The following is a 23,006-nucleotide window of genomic DNA, read 5'->3' on the forward strand; positions in this document are numbered from 1 at the left end:
GCATAAAGGACAGAGGATGTCAGAGCCTCAGAGGATCCTACCTCAGCTTCCCTAAGTTTCTTCAACAGCCTCAGACCTCACACAAGGCCATGCAGTTTGGCCGTGGAGTCTTCACTGAGATTCCCCCCTGTGTGTCTACTGAGACGGGCCCAGCTTGAACCCACAGTGCCAGTCTCAGACAGGCATTCAGCACTGATTGGCCAGGTGGCCTAAGCTATGGATGAGGTTCTCAATGTCAGGAAGGCCCCTGCCTCGATCCCTGCAGGCTGCCCTGTGCAGCCAGGCCCCCCACGTGTCCCCCTGTGGAGGTTCCTTCTGCACATCTGCCTGTAAACAGCTGATGCCGGAGATGCCCATCTGCCTAAGTTTATTGCATGCATTCTGCATTTTCTCAGCCCCACTTGTCACCGTAGGCATCCCAGTCAGGTGCCTTATGGCGGCTGTCGCAAGCTTCTGCAGTGCTGGCCTGTGGAATATATTCATTTTAGGTATTGAGGAACATGACCCAGCCCTAGCAGGGCAGTCCCTGAAACAGTTTTCTTTGTGGCAGCTCATTCTGAAGGGCGCTGGAGTCAGACAGCCTGGAGGCCCCCCTCCACCGCCCCAGTTTCTCAAGTTCCTAGGCTGACTTTGTTCTTCTGTAAAGTCACTAAAACTTTTAGCAGGTGTCGTAAGGGATCATGGGAGCTCATGCTGAAATGGCGGGCACGGCCCCCTCTAGGTGGCAGGCACCAGCTGAGTTAGACCATCTACAGTGGAACAGAGTCCAGCTTCCCCTGCTTTGGTGGTAGCAGCAGAATTCAAAGCTGCTTCATTTGTGTGAGGAACATGGAGCAGAGGAGCTGGCTACTTGGCACGGGGTTGCCTGAGGCCAGAGCTTCCTATACACCTTGAAGGGCTCCTGTGGGCCAAGTGCAGGCCAAGGTTGAGCCTGGCTGTGAGGGCAGCCATGTGCCTAGCCAGAGGGTTGTACACAGGGCCACGGCCTAGCCCTCCACACTCTGCTTTAGCTGTCACGGCCTAGCCCTCCACACTCTGCTTTAGCTCTGTGGCTACCGCACTCACCAGGTTAAGGCAGCTTAAGATCCAGGGTAGGATAGAAAGTTTCGTCTCCCTTGGTGTTACCACGTACATTCTTAGAAGTCACAGCGACATCTGGGGTCAGCTGGCCACAGTTGCCCTCTGTGGTACAGGTGCAGTCCCTCTGTTTGGAAGCAGAGCCCTGCGGACCTCATTGTCTCACTGTTTCTCAGCTCCAGCCTCAGGAGTGCCACAGGCTCAGGTCCCGCCCCGGAGAAAGCACTGCACAGTCTGCGCAGACCTGGGGCATCTGACGGCGACCTTCCTATGTAGGTCTTTCTCCTTTTCAAATCCCTTCAGGTGACACGTGCCTGAGGAACACACTCCACAAACAACAGTCTCTCCCTCTCCGGCCCATCATCCCCCTCGTCGCCCGGATCTCAGACCAGAATGCTTCTGGGGCCCCTCCAATGACAGTCCGGGAGAAAACCCGCCTCGAAAAGTTCCGCCAGCTGCTTTCAAGCCACAACACTGACTTAGGTGCGTTCCCCAGGGCCCTGGGCAGAGTTAGGCACTGTGGTGACTGGTTCTCAGAGGTCGGACATATCTACCGGCTTCCTTCTTTTGCTTGTCCTAGTCAGGTGCCAGAGCAGCGATGCACAGAGTTTAGTCAGAAGCCTGTTGTCGGACATTAGGGACTAGAGTGAATGGGGCCTGCAGACCGTGGGGCGCCCGTGCCAGCGCTGTCTGCTGCCTCCAGGAGTTCTCACAGAAGTCCACGCCTGCATGCACCAGCGTTTACTTACTGGGCCCAGGTTACCTGGCGGGGCCTCTGAGAAAGGGATCTTGACCAGGTCAGGTTGGAGGGAACACAGCAAGACTGAGCTGTAACAAGTTTATTGGGAGCAAATCAGACGGTTTTATATGTTTATCAGAACCAGAATACAGCGGTGGTCGCCAGGATACAGTGACGTTTGCCAGGTATACAGGACACACAAGATTAATGTCTAAGACCAATTGTCCTGTCAAACTTGCGTATGCCTCGCTGACTTGTAGGGAGTGCAGAGGAGCGCAGGCGGCCTGAGTGCTGCCCTGCCCGAGGGAATGCCTCGGTTTCTCAGGAACTGGACAGCACATGGTGCCCCAGGAGTCTCGGACTCCAACATGAAAAACCTATGACGCATACCTCTCTAGGCAGCTAGACCAGGACAGCTCTATGGTTCCCCCACATACACCCACAGCTTCTCTGAGCCAAAGGCTGCTGTAGGTGCCCTGGGCACCCTGCCGCTGGAGGCTGTGGCATGGAGCCTTTCTTGGCTTGTCTTATCAATGGTGGTGGTGGTGAGTGTATTTGGTGGTAGGAGGCACCTGGCCAAGGTTGGTTTCAGGCCCTTGCAGAAGGACCTGGTTCAGTGAGGCTGTCTATGTTTGTAGATGAACTGAGGAAGTGGAGCTGGCCAGGCGTTCCCAGGGAAGTTCGACCAGTGACCTGGAGACTGCTGTCGGTGAGTTCCAACCATCATGAGGAGATGTGTGGGCCTCAGACAGCCCTCTGCCTGCCAAGGTTGGTCTGATGCCATAGACTCCTCTAGTGCTGCCTGGCACAGCTGTGGGGCTGTGTCCAAAGGACACGTCCTTGAGAGTTTGTTCTCGCACCCACAGGTGAGTGTATTCCACGGCTATGTGTGGAGAAGGCCAGGAGCTGGCTCCCATGGTCACAGTGTCACTTTCTTAACTGTGGGGAGGGATCTAGCAGGACAGGAGGGTCCCAGCACTGGCTTTGAGCAGGCATCATCAACACTCCTGACAGCGTTTGGAAATCCGTCTCCCAGCTTCATGCGAAGACTCAGTCCGTGGGCCTCTCAGAAGCTGCTCTTTCTCTCCCACACTCAGCATTGTAGAGCTCCTGCTTTGGGGCGCTTCCCGCTGGGCCTCTGAGCTCTGCCCATTCACCCAGTAAGGGTTTTCAGAGGCCCAGGGCCAGGTGCTGGGTGCGTACCCCAGATCAAACAGTAACCCCCTCCCCACATCACCGTGCCAATTCTCCAGCCACCCACTAAGGAGAACACTACGTAAAAGCCTTTGAGAGGAAGGGCACACGTGTTGTCACTGTCCCCTGGCCCTGGTCTTACAGCCGTGCAGTTGGTGCCTCGGCCACTCCTAGTAAATTCAGATGTGCTCAGAATGCATTAGGCAAGCCGAAAAGGGACAGGAGGTTTAGGAAGAAGAATGGCTGTTCAGGCTGCCAGAGTTCTGTGCCGGTCTCTCGACTGCCAAGGCCCAGACTCCCTCAGCTTGCTGAGCTGATGGCTCCCAGTGTTACACGGGGAGAAAATGTGTGATCTGTACCAGGAAGTGTCTCAGGAGTTTCCAGATCCTGTAATTCCCTGGGAGGCTGTGACTCGGGTCCAGCTCCCTACTGCTGACTTGTATGTAGTTACTGCTCAGTGGTGTCAGCCCTGGGCGTGGGACCAAAGCAGTGTGCAGGCTGGGAGAGCTGGCTTGCTTCTTCTGCTATCCAGAAGAGGTCGAGTGCAAGGGGCGGGGCGGGGGCTGAACCCAAGAACACCTGCTTGGTCCTCTTGGCCTTCCTGTTCTGTGCTGGGATGGTTTCCAAGTCACCGTTCAGGCTGAAGTGAGAACTCACCCTCTGACAGGCTCTGTCGCCTTTAGGGCTATCTCCCGGCAAACACCGAGCGGCGCAAGCTGACCCTGCAGCGGAAGCGGGAGGAGTACTTTGGCTTCATTGAGCAGTATTATGACTCTCGGAATGAAGAGCACCACCAGGACACCTACAGACAGGTGTGACGTCAGGGAGCTGTGCTCCTGGAGCCTCTTGTGCAGGGAGGGGAGAGACGGACGTCCTGTGTGTTTTGCGGCCCCTCCCTCTTCTTATCCAGTGGCTTTGACTTTGCAATTAAAAAATAGAACTTACCCTGGATGTGCGTGTGTGCAGGTGTGTGAGTGTGTGTGTGCGTGGTCAGGAGTGAGTGAGTGAGTGTGCATGTGCATGCATGTGTGCAGGTGGACGTGTGTGTGCATGTGTGTTCATGCGGGTGGGCGTGTGAGTGTGCATGTATGTGTGTGAGTGTGTGCATGTGCCTGTGTCTGTGTGTATGTGGGAGTTCAGGCACCCAAGGGGTACTGGATCCTTGGAACTGGAGTAGAGACTGTTGTGAGCTATGATGTGAGACCAAACTCAGGTCCCCAGGAGGAACAGCCTGTCCTCTTAGCTGCTGAGCCAGCTCCTGATTCATTTTATTTTCTCCCTCCTGGGACAGGGTTTTACTCTGTCGTTTAGATCGGAAGTCTCGTAGCTCAGGCTGATTTGAACTCGCCTCAGTCTCCTGACTGCTGGGCTTACAGGTGCTTCCAGTGCCCTTGGAAAGGTGTGGTTTTTAGCAGTAGTCAGTGGTGTTGCTTCTCATGTTTCATGTGTGCACAAATCACCCACACATATGCAAGTGTACATACATGTATACACACAGATACACACATACACATGTGTACATGGATGTACACACATGCACAGATATACACACATATACATACACATGTGTACAAACATGTACACACTGCATGCATACACACACACACACACACACACACACACACACACATGCCCACCCATGCCTTGGATTACCAATAGGTGCAGGTCTTGAGGTGAGGCCCACACATCTAACACGCTCCCTGGTAGTGTTGCTGTTTGGCCACAGGCCGTCCTCTGAGGACTAAAGACCATGGGACCCCACAGGAAAGGCAGGAAGTTTGTCAATGGTCGGGTCCCTCTGGACTTTAGCATCAGTGCATGCCTGTGGCTGCTTCAGAGCCCATTCAGCACTCACTGCCTGCAGAAATGTCTCCTGGCCGCCCCATAGCAGGAGGAGAGTGTCCTCTGGGGAGACACCTGTCTGGCTGACTAAGCGGCTTATTTGGGGGTGTTTCCTCTGTGAGCAGTGGCTAACCTGGGCTCATACTCTTCCTGGGTAGGTCTAGCTGGGCTTTGTGCATATTCTGTCTGTCTGTCCCTCTAAAGCTAAGCTGTGTTCTAAGTGTTTCTGAGTGTGCTGCCTTAGACACCTGCCTTAAATCTGGGCCGTGGTTTCTGTTTTTCAGATTCACATTGACATTCCAAGGACGAACCCTCTCATTCCCTTGTTCCAGCAGCCGCTCGTCCAGGAGGTGAGTGGGTGGGTTCCTCAGTGTCCCATCCTCCTCCTGCCCAGTGGCACCTGCTTGGTACCCCGTGTCCACACGTGGCATTTTGGGACAGGGCATTTCCTCACGCCTTGTCCTCCACCCTTTATAACAAGACTGGGTACCAAGTAGTGCTTTGACTGAGGCTCGAGCAGAAAGAATCCTTTGGTCAAACTCCTGTCCCTGGGCTCGTTCTGCTTTTTCACAGCGGGGGTGGTGACTTGTTTTTCTAATTGTGATAAAATATCCGTAGCATGAGTTTGCCCTACTCTTCTTCCTGGTCTTATGAACAGTGGCTGCTTACTAGTTCCTGGCTGAGTGGCTTACATGCATTTGAGTGTTCTGTGAGCACCACCTCTGTTTCCAGAAACTTTCCTTTTCCCACACTTAAATTTAGTGCCCATAAATAACAACCCCCTTTCCTGCCACCACCTTTCTACTTTTTGCCTGTGGCCATGACCGCTCTAAATACCTCAGATAAGGAAGCTTATACAGTATTTGTCATTTGGTGTCTGACTTAATTCACAGTGTCAGAAGTCCCTTCATTAAGTTGTTTTTTTTTTTTTAAATATTTATTTCATATGACTACACTGTAGCTGTCTTCAGACACATCAGAAGAACTGGATCCCATTACAGATGGTTGTGAGCCACCATGTGGTTGCTGGGAATTGAACTCAGGACCTCTGGAAGAGCAGTCAGTGCTCTAACCGCTGAGCCATCTCTCCAGCCCCCAAGATGTTTTTATCACATTGATATATTTATATTGTGGAGGGCATGGCATGGTGTGTGTGGTGAGAGGATCTCCAACAGGAATTGGCTTTCTCCTTCCACTGTGTGGGTCCTGGTCATCAGTCTTGTCAAATAGGCACCTTTACCAGCTGAGCCACCCCCTCGCCTTGATTTTATAAACCTTCCATTGTCATTGCTAATTCTCCACCAAATGGAAACTGGACAGGCGGGTTGCTTGTCTCTCTAGGCTGTGGGATTATGCTGTAGTGAGCATGGTTGTGTCTGAATACGCTGTAGACCCTGTTTTCAATCCTTTTGGAACTAAGTCCAGGAGTGACACTGGTAGTGATGTTGTAAGACCTCAAGCTAATGACACACGTGGAAGGCCCCAGTGGGACCGTTAGCTTGACTTGAGAGGGGGACGCTCGCTCGTGAGACCAGCAGCTTCCTGAGGAGTTCTGCTGCAGCCGTGATGTGGAATGTCAGTGCTTTCGAAAGTCTTTCAGCTCTGTCTGTAACAGAGAGGGACAGTAGGAGAATGTGTCCATAGAGCCTTTACCAATACATGTCCCCTGCTGGGGTCTCTCACAACTTGTAACACCAAAAGGAAGATTGTGTTGGTGACAGCATCATCTTCCTCCCCCTAGGAGGCAGCATGAGAAAAAGCTCGAATTCCTTTCCCTACTGCCATTCCGCTTCTGCTGTCAGCCCCGCCTCCTCCTCCTCCCTCCACCTCTGTGCTCAGCCCCTTGACTTCCTTCTCCTGCACCCTAGCCTCCCGCACCCTCCCTCCCGCACCCTCCTGCACCCTCATCAGGCATCTCTGGCTAGTGGAGCCTGGGCACAGAGATGTGACATATTTTATTCTCTTCAGTTTTGCCCACATCACCCGTGTGTACTGGGCTGTTGTTGTTTTAAGCAAATGGATGCACAGAGGACTAACCCACCAGCACCCCAATACTGCAAGGCTTGCAGAGGACTAACTCACCAGCACCCTAATACTGCAAAGCTTGCAGAGGACTAACCCACCAGCACCCCAATACTGCAAAGCTTGCAGAGGTCCAAACCACCACCACCCAACACTGAATGGCTTGCAGGTCTGACGAGTGTGGAGCCTTGCCTGTAGTGGGGAGTCCGGCGTGGGAACCCGTCAGGTTTACCCTGTTGTCCCCACAGGGCGGTTGTCACAGACTTCCCCAGTGCAGTGCCTGTGCTCTCCCTGGCAGGCAGGCTCGTCTTTATTTTGTGCATGGCTGGCACCTTTCTAGCCCGAGTGTGCGTCTGCCTTACTCATCCCTGCTGAAGAGGCACTGCCCCTCTCCGCTCTCTGAGCAGTGCACGCCAGCTTCTGTGCAGTCTGCCCCGTAAAAGGCAGTCACCGGGGCCGAGATTCTGGGGAAGTGGGTACCCTTGTGAGTCCTCCTGAGAGACCAATCTGGAGACAGTGGCTTTGTTTTTTGAGTCATGGGATCGACCCCAGGGCCTTGTGCATAGGCAAGTGTTTCACACCAAGTAACAGATGAGAAGCAGCGGTAGCCTTGGGAATTCTTGTGATTTTCCTCCAGAACACACTAGGTCTAGCCTCAGGCTACACTTCTGAGGAAGAAAGAGGTCATTTAGCAGAAGAGGACTCTGTTCAGCGCCTTTAGTAAAACACAGACACCACCCCTCCTCCAACCTCAGGGAACCCACGGCAGCTCTGTTGGAAGCATGGAGGCCAGCTCACTTGAGGGTGTTTCCTAGCTGTCCCTGCCAAACTCTCCGAGAGGGGCTAACAGACAGCCATCGTCCCTACCCTAGATAGCCATCTCAAACTCTGTCTAGCATTTCCTTCCTCTCATTCTCCTTGGAGGCCCTTGTCTTCAGGGCCGGCTGGGTGGGTGTGCTGTGGAGACCATCTGATACCTTGGCTTATCTGTCGGTTTCCCTGTCATCTCTGCCCCTCTGTGTGTCACAGAGACATCATTCTCCAGAAGTTCCACAGCTGGAGGTCATGTCCACCAGGACAGAGCCAGCGAGCATGTCTTTGGGTTGAGAGAAGATGAAGGGAGAGTTCAGAAGACCCAGTGACAGCAGAGGTTCAACCGCCAAATGGGAAGGGGCAGGACTCTGTTCAGGAACCATCCAAGGCTCTGTCATGGGGGCCTGGGCTGATTGATTTCTCTGTCCCAACCCCTGACTGTAGAAGCGTGCAGGCCGGTGTCGTTTTACTTTGTTTATTGCATTTGTTTCTTCTGAGGGGCCATGCGCGTGCTGTGCGTATGTGTGGAGCCCAGGACAGGTTGTCTGTCAGGACTCTTCTTGACCGTATGGGTCTGGGGATCAAGCTCAGACTGTCAGGCTTAGTGGTGAGTGTCTTTAGCTGCTGATGTGTCTCCCCAGACTGTCCCCACAAGATGTGCAGTTGTACCCTGATGCACGAAGGGACTTCCTACAAGAATAGATTGTCACCAATCCTAATCAGACTGAAACAGAAAATCTTGATTTTTTTTTTTTTGTAGATTTTTATTTTAAATGAATGAGTAGTTTCCCTGAATGCATTTATGTGCACCATGTGCCTGTCTGCTGCCCTTGGAGGTCAGAAGAGGGCGTGGGATTCCCTGGAGTTGCAGACAGTTGTGGGCCACAGTGTGGGTGCTGGGATCTCGCCACTAGGCCATCCCTCTCTAAGGCCTGTACTGACCAAGGAAGATTTAGAAAAAGACAGAAGTGACTGAGTTCGTAATCCCCATCACCCATCTGTTTCCTGTCTTGATGTCATGGTCATTAGATGGCAAAATGATAGAGGGCAAGGACCGCTGAGCAGAGCGGCTCCTGTGTTCTGAGCTCTCTGCCTGTCTCTCTTCCTTTGTCCCACAGCACTTTCGAATTTTCCTAAAACTTTCCCCTAATCCCAAGGTAAGTGGTAAAGTGGGTAAGTGGAGGAAGAAATGTACCCCGAGATTAACACACATACCCCCTCTCCTTCTCGTCTTCCTAGATCTTTGAACGAATTCTCTTTATTTGGGCCATCCGACACCCTGCCAGTGGGTATGTCCAGGGAATTAATGACCTGGTCACTCCGTTCTTTGTCGTCTTCCTCTCGGAATACGTGGGTAAGAAGCTCTCGTGCCACACTGAGCATGCCGTCCCCTTCCTGTGCACTGTCTGCCTGCGTGTTTCCCTACCACGGGTGGCAGTGTCTTGCTAAAAAGAGGCAGGCAGTCCTTTTGCTCTACCCGGAACTGTCTGGGCAGCTGAGGAAGCCCGGAGTTCATCTCTCGAGATGATCAAAGAGCTGCTTCCTAGAACAGCCACACAAGCACACTTCTGTTCTGCCACGGGCAGAAAGCTTGATGGTTTGACTGGATTTTTTTAGGATTCTCCAAACATGTCTCACTCAGGTCCAGTGCCCGTGTGTGACGCAGGCATCTGAAGTTCATACCGGCATCCGTGCAGGATCTCATGAGTAGGTGTGGGCATGCAGAGGACACCAGCAGATTGGCTGGGACCCTGGTCTGTTCCCACTCTTCTGACCCTGCTAAACTCTTGACATTGTTGAGAGTGACCTTTGAGAGTGGCTGGGGCTTCCCCACGGTCCAGCCTCTGCCTGCAGTTCAGGCAAGCAGAGTCTTAAAGGAGCCAAGGAGTCTGGTTTTCCTTGGGGGGTTTTCTCAGTCACTGTGCTTCGAGGGTCACAGGGTAACTCACCTGTGGTCAGTGCGGTTCCTATTGTCACGTGCGCAGAGGCTTGTGTGGGAATCCAATGTGAAGAGTCAGCATCGGGCACGTATTTACAATCCCGTATGAGGCAGGAGGATTGTTAGTTCTAGCCTGAACCACATAATGAAAACCTGTCTCTAAAGATGAAACACACACAAGTAAAAACTCCCAAACCGACAGAGAAGAACATTGGAAGGAGCCTAGAACCCCAGCCACACCCGGATTAAAGCTCTTTACCAATCGTTGCCTGGCTTTCAGGGCCAGCAGCTCTGTAAGGCAGATGTCTCCACCACCTCAGGCTGCAAGATCCAAGGGTGAGCGGAGGCTTAAAGAGTTTTCCAACCCCGAAGGCAGGTCTGAGCGAAGTGCCTTCACTCTTCACGTGACTGGATGATGCTGGGCTCAGCTCCTGGTCCTTGGCTGTCTAAAGCGCTGGCCGCAGGGTCCTCCATGTCCGAGCAGGCAGTACAGCTCTGGGGCCTCAATTCTTCCTTTTCAAAACATTTCAAACTGACTATGCGTGTGTGTGTGCACTGCGTATCAGCGTGTGTACCATGTGAATACAGGTGCCCTCAAAGGCCAGAAAGGGGGCAGAGTTCCGTCTGCTCCTCAGCTGGGGTAATGACCCTGGCCCTCTGCAGAGCAGTGAGTGTTCTTAACCGCGGAGCCCTCTGACTGCCCAGCTGTTTATCTTCTGCTTTACGTAGAAATCTCCCTTTTTTCCAAAAATGTCTTTAATTATTTTCTGTATATAAGCCTTTGCCTTGCCCACATGTGTGTATCAGTGTAACATGCGTGTGCCTAGTACCCGTGCAGCCCAGAACAGGGTAGAGGATCTCCTGGGACTGGAGTTATAGATGGTTGTGAGCCATGATGTGGGTGCTGGGTCTCTGAAAGAACACACACACACGCACGTACATAAACACACATACACACACATGCGCACACACACATACACACACATACACACGTGCATACACACGTATACACATACACACGTGCACGCACACATATACACATACACACGCGCGCACACACACATACACACACACTTACACACACATACACACATACACACACGCACATGCACACACACGCACATGCACACACACATACACATACACATGCACACACATGCACGCACGCGCACACACACACACATTATTAGTAGTTCATTTCCTCATATGTCAGGAATTGAGATTTAAAAATTTTTTTTTTTTTGGTTCTTTTTTTCGGAGCTGGGGATCGAACCCAGGGCCTTGCGCTTCCTAGGCAAGCGCTCTACCACTGAGCTAAATCCCCAACCCCGAGATTTAAAATTTCTATTCCAGGTAACAGACAGATTATTTCAACACAACATATAAACTTCACACATTCTTTACTTTTTCTTTAGCATGTGTGTGTGCACACATGTGCGTATGTACGTGTGTGTGTATGTGTATTAGGACACTAGTGAGACTTGTTTTCTCCTACTCTGTGTGTCTCAGGATTTGAACTCAGGTCACCAGGCTTGGTGGCAGTCACTTTTACTACTGAGCCATGTCACTGGCCCTCTCTAGCTTTCATAACCCAAGCTTGCTCCGTGTCCTGTCACATTTACTGCTCAAGAGTTGAAAACAGCAAACTCAGTAGTGGATCTTTTGGAGTTGGTAAGAAAAATGTCCACAGCCAGCCTGGGCCCAAGCTGTGTCTCTACTGAGGAAGCCAGCTGCTTCTGTGAGATGGGGTTCTTCGAAGATAAGCCAGCTGAGCCAGGCCCAGGGTACAGTCCTGGAGGGTCGCCCCCGAGGCTGTGGGGTGCCCTAGACTCATTCCAGGAGTTTTTGGCCCTGCACAGTCTAACCCTGAACGGAGTAAGGACACATCAGCTCAGGGTGTGCATACAGTCACGCGGAAGCAGGTGTCAGACACATCCTACTATTTACACTTCTAATTATTTATTTTCTAAGTCTGTGTGTGCAAACCACAAGAGTGTGGAGGTCAGAGGATAACTTATGGGAGTCAGTTCTCTCCTTCTGCCATCTGGGGATCGAACTTACGTTGTCAGGGTCAGCACCAAGAGCTCTCTACCTACTAAGCTACCTTGCCAGCCAACATGGCCTACCTATAGAAGCAGTTTCTTTCTAGCAAAATAAAGTTACCCAGTAACTTCACTTCTTTTCCTCCACGTGAAGCAGGGCAGCGGGACTCCATTGGGCACTTCACTTTAGGCATGGTAACACTGCAACTCTCCAGAGTCCCTCCCAGACCCCTGCCTCCTGCCCCTTCCTTCCGTGGGGCCATCACTCCCTGGATATGCAGGGATAATGAGGATTAGCCTCTCCACAGGTGACAGTGCTCTGAGTAAGGCAGAGGAGCTCTGTCTCCCACAGATATGTAGTCTGTGGCTCAAAAGCTGCCATTCTCAGACACCAGGGCTCCCAGACTGGTCTGTCTGGTGCTGCCATCCTCAGCAGTGCTCCCCTCTCAGGGACCAGGCCGACTTGGCTCACTGTATCCGCGCTCCAGCCCGCATGGTGGAGGAACGGCCGGAAGGCATGTGTCTTCTTCTCTATTTTGTGTGTGTGTGTGTGTGTGTGTGTGTGTGGTGTGTGTGTGTGAATGTGTGTGTGTGAATGTGTGAGTGTGTGTGTGGTGTGTTTGTGTGTGTGTGGTGTGTTTGTGTGTGTGTGGTGTGTTTGTGTGTGTGAGTGTATGTGTGTGTGTGGTGTGTGTTTATGTGTGTGTGTGAGTGAGTGTGTGTGTGGTGTGTGTGAATGTGTGTGTGGTGTGTGTGAATGTGTGAGTGTGTGTGTGAATGTGTGAGTGTGTGAGTGTGTGTGTGAATGTGTGAGTGTGGTGTGAGTGTGTGTGTGTGGTGTGTTTGTGTGTGTGTGGTGTTTGTGTGTGTGAGTGAATGTGTGAGTATGGTGTGTTTGTGTGTGTGTGTGGTGTTTGTGTGTGTGTGGTGTGTTTGTGTGTGTGAGTGAATGTGTGAGTGTGGTGTGTTTGTGTGTGTGTGGTGTGTTTGTGTGTGTGAGTGAATGTGTGAGTGTGGTGTGTTTGTGTGTGTGTGTGGTGTGTTTGTGTGTGAGTGTGTGTGGTGTGTTTGTGTGTGTGAGTGAATGTGTGAGTGTGATATGTGTGTGTGTGTGGTGTGTGTGTGGTGTGTTTGTGTGTGTGAATGTGTGAGTGTGTGTGGTGTGTTTGTGTGTGAGTGTGTGTGGTGTGTTTGTGTGTGTGAGTGAGTGTGTATGGTGTGTGTTTATGTGTGTATGTGTGAGTGTGAATGTGTGTGTGTGGTATGGGGCAGAGGACAGCATGCAGGAGGCAGTTATCTCTTTGTACTACACGGTTCCAAGAATCAAATTCATATTGTCGTGCTCGGTGGCAGGTACCCTTCCTGAGGAGCTATCTCAGGGCTCTTGGAACCTAAAGCCCATTGTGCCCTGTCTCCTATCCCCTGAGCGACTCCTTCCTGAGAAGCCTCTCTCTCTTGGACGCCCTCCTGAGCCCCAGGCATGCCATCCCATCATGCCTTCCTGGAACTCAGCTGTACTGTAACCGAGTCACTTTCTCCAGCAGTGACGTCACTTACTACTGTTTGCCCCTCCGTCCACCAGCTGAGGCAGAGACTATCTGGAGGGTCTCCCTTCCTCCCATGCCTTCGTAGTGGCGTCCACACATACATAGAAGAATGAGACCCCTATCCCACGGTTCGGGCACAGGATGCTTGGAAGCTCGTGGAGCCGTGCCAGGCATGGCCACTGGGGGGCGGTGCATCCCTCCTCTGGTGTTGTGCCCAGTGTCAGGTCATCTCTGAAGTCTGGAGATGTAAGCTGAGGGACTGGGGAGAGGACCTGGAAAAAAGCAGGCAAAACACCCTGCCTTGCACTCTCAGACATTTAAAACTCACGACCCCAACAGGACAGAACACAAACATTCACAGATAAAAGCTGGAAGCCACTTCCCCAGCCCTATAGCTACTCACACCGTGGGGCAGTACTCAGCCATAAGTGGAGCCGTTACTGGTGCGTGCAGCCATGTGGCAGCTGCGGGGAAAAGTGTGCGTTGAAGATTGCGTTCACACAGAGCCCAAAGTGAGCAAAGCCTGTCTGCAGCCCTGGAGGTCGGGCCCCGGCCCCTTGTGTCGTCCACCCGGGAGTAGATGAGGGAGCTCTCCTGACCCGGGAGGGGGGAGGAGGAAGTGCCCCTCCCTTCCTTGCCGCCCAAGCCTTACTGCTGTCAACCACAGATGTGGGGACGCATGTCAGAGCTGTGTGTCAGTGCAATTTGCTGTGTGGACATTTTTTTTTTTTTCAGAGCTGGGGACCGAACCCAGGGCCTTGCGCTTCCTAGGCAAGCGCTCTACCACTGAGCTAAATCCCCAACCCCTCTGTGTGGACATTTTACCTGCAGCAAAGCCCTCCTCACAGCTTTGGAAAGCCTGGTGGGTGGGCTTCTCCACTCCTCTGAAGCCCCCTCTCCTCTTGCCACGTGTGGCTGCTTGTCAGACTCCACCACAAGCAGAATAGCCTCTCCTCCTCTCCCCCTTTCTCCTGGAAGTTACTGGGACTGGCAGTCTGCCTCTCTTGTCTTTCTCTTAGATGCTAATAAAACTGGCCTCGGGTGAAAAACCATATGTATTTATGTATATTGTTGGGAGGAACAGATGCTAAATTGAAAGGGGTGGGAAAGTACTTATTAGTTTTTTCAGAGTGTTGGCATAGTCTGGTTTGCGTTGTGATGACAGATACTCACGGCTAGGTACGTTCAGAGTCCAGATGGCTGGGTGCTTTGTAAGTAAAGTTATTTTGATGGCTCCTGAGTCCAGACTGCGCGACACCACTGTCTCTGTGAAGACCGTGGTGAAGAGCTTGGCGAAGAGCACGGTCTGCCTGCTACAGCGTTTCATGGTGCCGAGGCAGAAGGGATGTGGTGGGGTGGTCCTCGGGATGCGCCCCGCTTGCTCACAGCGTGCTCTCCCCGTGGAGAAGATGCACTCCGTGAGAAAAGGCCTTACCCCGTTAGTTGCCGCTTCCGACAGTGCTGGGCTCCAGCCCTGAGCTATGCCTTCCAAACACAGCAAATTCTGTACTGAGAACAAATGAGAAAGAGGCTGCTCTGTGGACGGTAGATAGGGTTTGTGCATATGTAGCAAGCAGAGGGCAGCTCTGTTGTCTTCCTCTGTATGCCTGGGATTGAACTCAGGCCTTTGGGTTTGGCGTCCGGCACCTTTGCCTGCTGCTCTACCATCTCACTGGCCCAAGAAGACGGTGTTGTTGATGTTGCTGTTGTTGATGTTGTTGTTGTTGTTGTTGTTGTTGTTGTTGTTGTTGTTGTTGAGTTTTTCAAATCTTTTGAAACATGGTCTCACTGTGTACTTTGGCTGTCCCAGAACTCACTATGTAGACAAGGCTGGACCGGAACTCAAAGGTCCACTTCCCTGTGCCTGACAGATGCTGAGGCTAAAGGCACCACCGTGCCTGGCAGGACGTAGGTTTTGTGTAGAGCAGGGCCCTGAAGAAGAGGATTTGTTGTGCTGGCTCCACCTCCTCCTGTGCTAGGGATGCTGCTCTCACCACCACCACACCCTACCCTCAGTGTGGGCGATGCTCCCTCGTGTGGCCAGTTCTGAGGAAGTGTGACCTCTGTTTCCTCTCTGACTCGGCCTCAGCATCCTGCCCAGCCCTGGCTGGCTGGTATGGAGACCAGAGATGGAACTGGAGGACCCTCCATAATGGCCAGCTCGGTGTTGCCTCAGGACACGATCCTGGGCTGCCTCTATTTTTAGTGTGTGTGAGAGAGACAGAGACAGAGAGACAGGCCAAATGGATAGGTCTTTTTTCTAACCCTTTACAAGTGTCTGGGGGTCAAGCTGAGCTCCCCAGGCCTACACACACATCAAATGCCTGTACAGGCTGAGCCGTCTCGCTGGCCCTCCTGTTTGCTTCTTTAACCTTATGTTGAGTTCTTTTACACACGTGGATGCATCTACCTGTCACTCGGGCCTATACACACCCAGCCCCACAGGAGCACTCGGAGCATCCCCAGCCCCTCAGAAGCCCTTATGACCTCGCCTTCCCTGCCTTTCAAGGGGCCCCATGTACACTGAGCTATTTTTTGCTTGCTTGCCATTTTAAAAAGCTTCATTTTTAATTTGGTCCAAGTCTTGGAAGCAACCCAAGGTCGTTACAAAGCTGTTGTGAAAGGTCCTGAGGCGGCTGGTGCAGGGGTCCTGAGGCAGCTGGTGCAGAGCAAAGCAGGGGGCTCCTTAGAAGGCCAGGAGACAACCTAGACATGCTAAGAGGGACTTGTTAGAGGAAGTGCTGAGGTGGGTGGGGCGTGTCAGTGTGTGCTTGTTGGCCCGACTGGGCAGCCTGTGGACATTGGGCGAGCGGTTGCCTGTTGTGATGAGCTTCACCTCCCCATCCAGGAAGTGGTTTCTAAGAAGAGATGAGGGTTGGTTTGGACAGAGCCCAGCGAATGAAGATCTGAGAGGACCTGGTTCTTCTCCAGTGTTAAGACAGCTTCCATGGTCTCCTGGATTTTACAACACTCTTTTGAGATGGCTTCTAAACATTGTGGAAGAACGTGCAGTCCCCATTCTTGCAGCTCAAGATCGGGCTTCTCCTCAGAAGTACGGAAGCAGTGTGACCCACACCCTCCTGAGCTACATCATCCCTGTCAAAATAGCTTAGAGAGGGGTGCGCAGGAGGGTGTGGGAGCAGGCGGGCCAGGTTCACTGCTGCTTCGGGAGCTTCCGTTCAGTGGACTAATTCTGAGGAGTCCGGGAGGTCACTGCTGACCAGCCATGTGGAACTAACCGCAAAGAGACCAAAGAGACAGTGCAGGCTGGTCCTAGGAGCAGACGGTCCCAGACGTAAGGCGGCAGGGAGCTAACAGAGGGGTCCCCAGGTCTGTTCTGTCCAAACACTGCAGAAGCGACAGTGATTCACGGACCTCAAGGCCCTGCTCCACACCGATTCGTCTGCCTGAGCTCGGGCTTCTTTCTGACAAGCGCCCGCTTGGGACTGAGCTTGTCCTTTAAGTGGCAGCCTCAGGTGTGACAGGCAGGCAGGGAACGTGTGAGGCCCCCCATCACCCGCTGCTTAAAGACAGCTGCAGGACTGAGCTGAGTGGCATCATTTATGTGAGTGCCCCCTGGAGAGCCCACTGCAGGGTTTCCTGACACTGAGGGGGTGAGTGCTCCAGTGGCAGGTGTGAGTCACAGTATAGGAGATTGATCCTCCTCCCTGAGCGGTAAGCACCACCGTCTCTGTGGCAGTCTTTAGAAAGCCTTAGAAGGGCTGGGCAGTGGTGATGCATACAGACGGAACTTTGAGGCCAGCCTGGGCTACAAAGCGTGTTCTAGGATAGCCAGGGCTACACAGAGAAGCCTTGAAAAAAAAAAAAACAAAAAACAAAAACAAAAAAACAAAAAAAAAAAGAAAGAAAGAAAGAAAGAAAGAAAAGAAAAACAAAGAAGCCTTAGGTTATGTACCCTGAATCCCATGATCAAGGGTCCTCTATCTAGTGCGCAAAGGCTGACCTCATAGTGATCTTAGCTACATGGTAGCAATAGACCCTCAGGGTAGTCGAGAAGACTTGGAGGGTTGTTGGCATTTTTTAGACATATTTTCGTGTGTGTGTGTGTGTGTGTGTGTGTGTGTGTGTGTGTGTACGCCCGTGCACATGAGTGTAGTTACCTGTGGAGCCTAGAGGAGTGGATCCCCTAGAGCTGGAGCTCCAGACACTTGTGAGCTGCCCTGTGTGACCCCTGCAAGAGCAGCATGCGCTCTTACTCACTCAGTATTGGTGTGCGTGTGTAAACTCTGGACCTCTGCAAGAGCAGCTCTCAACTGCTGAGCCATGTCTCCAGCCCAAGCATAGGTTTCTGAATGTAAGTGCACCAGGCTATGTTTTCATTCCTATATGCCTAAGCTGTCCCACACTGCTACCCCGCAGACCTCTTGTGTCTTTCTGAGCTAAGAGTCAGCACTCTGATTGGCAGGCCCTGGCTTCCTGACTTAGCCATATGGTCTCTCTACCTTTTCTGTATGTGCTGAAAGGTTTGTGCCCTCATGATCTTGCCTGTTGTCAGCAAGTTCTGGCATGAGATTGTCAGGTGACTAAGTCCAGGAGTGTTTGTATGGCCCTCCAACCACCTGGAACTGGGCCCAGGAAGCCAGCAGTGCAGAACTGTAGTCTTCATTCCTCAGAGGACTGAGGCAGCTGGATTATTTGAGTTCAGGTCAAAGCCAACTTGGGCAACATAGTGAGACTCTGTCTCAAAACAAAACAAAACAAAACTTGTTTTCTTTAAATATATGGTTATTTGTTTTTTTCTTAGTTGTGTATAGTATTTGTACATGTGTGAATAGTATTTGTACATGTGTGTATAGTAGATGTACATGTGTGTATTGTAGTTGTACATATGTGTACAGCAGATGTACACGTGTGTATAGTATTTGTACATGTGTGTATAGTAGATGTACATGTGCGTATAGTATTTGTATATGTGTGTATAGTAGATGTCCATATGTATATAGTAGGTGTACATGTGTGTAGTAGATGTACATATGTGTAGTATATGTACATGTGTATATAGTAGACGTACATGTGTGTGTAGTAGATATACATGTGTGTATAGTGTATGTATATGTGTGTATAGTATTTGTACATGTGTGTAGTAGATGCACATGTGTGTAGTAGATGTACATGTGTATAGTATATGTACATGAGTATATAGTAGTTACACATGTGCGTATAGTGTATGTACATGTGTGTAGATGTACATGTGTATAGTAGATGTACATGTGTGTATAGGGTATGTACATGTGTGTAATAGATATACATATGTGTATAGTAGATGTACACGTGTATATAGTAGATGTACATGTGTGTAGATGTACATGTGTATAGTAGATGTACATGTGTGTAGTAGATGTACATGTGTATAGTAGATGTACATGTGCGTATAGTGTATGTACATGAGTATGTAGTAGATGTACATGTGCATATAGTGTATGTACATGTGTGTAGTAGATGTACATATGTGTATAGTAGATGTACATGTGTATAGTAGATGTACATATGTGTATAGTAGATGTACATGTGTATATAGTAGATGTACATGTGTGTATAGTGTATGTACCTGTGTGTATAGTATTTGTACATGTGTGCAGGCGTTAGTGCATATACGCATAGAGGACAGACATCAGCATTGGCTGATTCCGGTGGCTTCTGATTTCTTTGGGAGGAGGTGGGTCAGGGGTTGCTTTGAGACAGGGTCAGTTAGTGGACCTGAAGCTCAACAATTCAGCTAGACTGGCCAACCAATGAGCTTCAGACATCCAGTCTCCACCAGCCAGTGCCGGTGTTAGAGATGTCCACTGTTGAGGGTCTGACTTTCTTGTGTCTGCTGGGGTCCAAACTCCAGCACTCATGCTTGCACTGCGGGTGCTAAACCTTCTCGCCAGCTCCCCAGCTGGAAATACTAGGCAAGGGATTCTTTCTTTTCTTTCTTTCTTTCTTTCTTTTTTTTTTCTTCAGACAGGGTCTCACTCTGTAGCCTTGGCTGTTCTGGAACTTGCAGTGTAGACCACAATGCTGGCCCCAAACTCACTGAGATTCACCTGCCTGTGATTAAAAGTGTGTGCCACCATGCTCGGCCTGTGCAAGGGATTCTTATGAGTGTAATTTCAGGGCAGAACGGGAGGGGAACGACCATGGGAGGCCCTGGGAAGGCCTGAGGCCTCATCACCACCGAGGGCTTGGAGTGTTGAGTCCTGTCAGATCACAGAAGCTGGGACTGTCCTGGGACCTCTCAGGGCCCCTGGGAAGTGCCTGGGCCAGTGAGCTAGTTCTCTTCAGAGCTTCCAGACTGTTCGAGGCTCCTGTTCCACTGATTGTTCTGGGGTTCTGAGCAAAGTCAGCTGCTGAGTGGAGCCAGAGCCCAGTGTATTTTATCAGCTAATCAATAGCCATGTTCTCCTCGAGCCCAGAGTGGGCAATTTTGTTTTCATAAAGAGCTTTTTGGTTTCTCCCTTTTGGATGCATCGCCTCTTAAAATAGCCATAAAAAACCCTTAAACTCACTCCCAGCAGTCAGTCCTGGCATCCACACACTCGTCATGACAACCAAAGATGAGGCCCTCGCCTGGGACAGAGGGGCTGGCATGCTCTCCCCGTTGAGCTTCAATTATGTGTGGAGTTTCCTCAAGTGGACGGTTAATGATCCTTCTGAGCAGATTGTTTATGTGAATGAAGCCCTTCAGAGCCCACGCCTCCCTCTCTGCTGGTTTTTGCCCGTGTGCTCAGCTCAGTTGAGGAGTGTGTGAACCCTATCCTCCCAGCAGGCAGAGGAAGAGTTATGCATGCCCCAGCCCTAGGAAGTGCAGTGAGCTATCCCACTCCTCAAACCCCAGGAGGTGCAGTGAGCTATCCCACCCCTCACCCCCAGGAAGTGCAGTGAGCTATCCCCCCCCCACGCCCAGGAAGTGCAGTGAGCTATCCCAACCCCCAGGAAGTGCAGTGAGCTAGCCTGCCATCCGTGAATGCCAGAGGTCCATGACTGATCATAGCTCCCCAACTTGAGGCTCCCAGATATGGTTCCTTTGTAGTCCCGTTGATCCTGGCTCAGCTCCTGACTCCTCATAGTTAAACGTGATTTTTCTTATTAGAACCAAGAGCTAAGGGCAGAAAACTGGCCATCAGGGCTGAAGAGATGGCTCTCCGTAGGTGAAGGAGCTTGCTACCAAGCATTATGACGGGAGTTCAATTCCCAGGGTCCATAGGATAGAGGGAGAGAACCAACTCCCACAAGTTGTCCTCTGACCTCCACATGAGCACTGTGACAAACACACGTGCACACGCACACACACTCACACGCACACACTTACACACATACACACGTGCACTAAGATAAAATAGAACAAAAACCTTTAAAATTTGACTTTTGGGCTGGAGAGATGGCTCAGTGGTTAAGAGCACTGATTGCTCTTCCAGAGGTTCTGAGTTCAAATCCCAGCAACCACATGGTGGCTCACAACCATCTGTAATATACATTAGATAAATAAAAAAAATTTAAAAAATCTTTAAAAAAATCTTTAAAATTTGACTTTTAAGGTATATACTTGGACATGGAAGGTTTATCCCCGCAGAATCGATCTGGTTTCAAACAATAGAGAGCAAACATTGTGGCCCAAACAAGACAGGAGCATATTCACTTCTTACGTAATGTTGTAAGAGTCCCAGCCCAGAGCCACAGGGTACGTGTTCCCCATCAGCACGGTTGCTGACATGTCTCATGTTGCCCTGACACTGTCCTGGTGGTGGTCACCCAGAGAGACAGAGCCAGTGAGAGGCACAGCCAGGAGGCAGCACAGGCTATAGGGTCTAGAAGGACAGTTCTGGCCCACCGTCCTCAGGAACACTTTCTCTTGGTTGTCTGATCAGTAAGTTGCCAGTCCTGCGTATAGAGTTCTGGAACGCTACGTGCTTAGGTTGAAAAAAACCCCAAGGTTTATTAGAAGGCTGGCACACATCTGTAATCCCAGCTCTTGGGAGGCAGAGGCAGGAGGATTGTAGTAGGTTTGACTGAGTAGCAAAACAGTATCACAAACTAATAATAAACATACTAAAAACCATTAAACTTTAAAGAAGTATTGGCCTGCAATATGACTGAGCAGGGTCCGCCTCCCGAGTGAGTGTGGACACTCAGACCCACATCAAAGGCCGTGCCCAGCAGCAAGCGTCTACAACCCCAGGTCGCCTTCTGTGGGAGGGGAAAGTAGGCAGAGTCTACCAGATGCTTGCTGGCCATCCAACCTGGGATATGCAACAAGGCAGGACTAAGAGATCCCCACCTCGGCAGGGTGGAAGGGGAGAACCTTCCCTGCCTGCCACGTGTATCTCCCCACACGTGTGCACCGCTGGAGAGGAAAACCGCCCTGCCGAGATGGCGCACACACCGCACACACCGGCTGCTCCTTCAGAATCAGTTCTCAGCCCCCACGTGGCAGTGTACAGCCATCTGTAACTCCAGTCCCAGGGAATCCATGTGGTGCCTGCACAGATGTACGTGTGGGCAAAATGCCCACAGAATAAGGGTGAACGAAGGCTAGAGAGATGGCTCAGCCATGTGGAGCAGTCGCTTTGCATTGTCCTCTTGCAGAGGACCTGGGTTCAATTCCCAACACCCACACAGTGGCTCACGGTCCTCCGTAACTCAAGTTCTAAAGGACTCCATGCCTCCTTCTGGCTACTGTGGCCACTAGGCACACTCATTGTGAACATATAGACATACAAGCGAAACACTCATATATATCAAATAAAATCTAAATAAAAAGATAAATTAAAAATTTAATAGAATAAAGGTAAAAAATTAAAAAAAAAAAAAACAAAAAACTACGGAGCTCTGCGTTTCCCTCTGGGAAATGCGTGGGATTGGCGGAGGCTACTCAGGAGGGATCAGTTCGGCAGGCCAGTATTAGTCCCGTAGGACAGTATTTGCGACTGTAACTTTGAAGGCTGCCTGTGCAGGACTGAGCTGGGGGTGGGCACATCAGCCTGGGAAGAGCCTAGAGATGTAACCCAATGCAATAAGAGATCTCTGAATGGAGTCTTAGGGCCTGGCTTAGTTTAAATGATGTATATGGCCACCCCAAAAGCACTGCATGATTCCTAAGCGAGAGAAATCATATTTCTTGGAAGTTTTTTTTTAAATGTGATCTCCCAATTGGATTTTTATGTGGCACCAGAGTTCTCCATTTCTGCAAGGTTACTATTACTTTACAGAGTCCTCATTCTTCGGCGATAAAAGGCAACTGCAGTCAGTGTGCCCCACCTCCCAACAAAAAAAGGGAATGCTATAAAAATTATGCCCCCTGTGACAGCTTTTAAAAGTACAGCAAACCTTAAACCCTTCATTCCCCCTGTGTGTGTTTTGTTCCTGCCCCCGTTCGTGGAGGCACTCGTGGATATTGAGCGTCTGCGGGAATACTACTCCTCCTTGCTCCTTTCCCTTGAAGCTTTGGTGTGCCTTCTGCATCGTTCTAAAACCTTATCGGTCCCGATAAGCCTCATCTACAGTAATCTGTGTGCCTACTGTGAGCGAGGCGGGGAGGTTATTATTTTGTATATGTGAACCCCGGCTGTTGATTCTTCACAGCCTAGTTTTTCTGACCCAGTACTCATGGTCTTCCGCAGCCTCTGTCTCTCTGTCTCTTGTCTGTCTCTAAATAGCCCTTAATGTTCATAAAACAGTTCCTGGGCAGGTGAGGCGGGCAGGTGGGTAAAGGTGGCTGCTGCCAAGTGAGACTGAGGATTCGAGTCCAAGAGGATCTACATGTTAGGAGAGAACTGGCTTCCACAAGT

General features: G+C 51.0%; 1 protein-coding gene across 2 annotated transcripts in view; it reads left to right on the top strand.

The window, feature by feature from the left end:
* Positions 1 to 23,006, top strand: part of Tbc1d22b (TBC1 domain family, member 22B) — a 56,038-nt gene that overhangs the window by 19,258 nt on the left and 13,774 nt on the right. The window contains 5 exon segments of one of the 2 annotated variants that reach the window (NM_001025059.1): positions 1,381 to 1,560; positions 2,455 to 2,525; positions 3,694 to 3,822; positions 5,137 to 5,202; positions 8,927 to 9,041. In NM_001025059.1, the coding sequence (NP_001020230.1) occupies positions 1,381 to 1,560; positions 2,455 to 2,525; positions 3,694 to 3,822; positions 5,137 to 5,202; positions 8,927 to 9,041 (561 nt within the window). 2 annotated transcript variants of the gene reach the window in all.

The sequence above is a fragment of the Rattus norvegicus genome, chromosome 20 (assembly GCF_021556685.1).
Source record: "Rattus norvegicus strain SHRSP/BbbUtx chromosome 20, alternate assembly SHRSP_T2T, whole genome shotgun sequence".
Taxonomy (NCBI): Eukaryota; Metazoa; Chordata; class Mammalia; order Rodentia; family Muridae; genus Rattus; species Rattus norvegicus.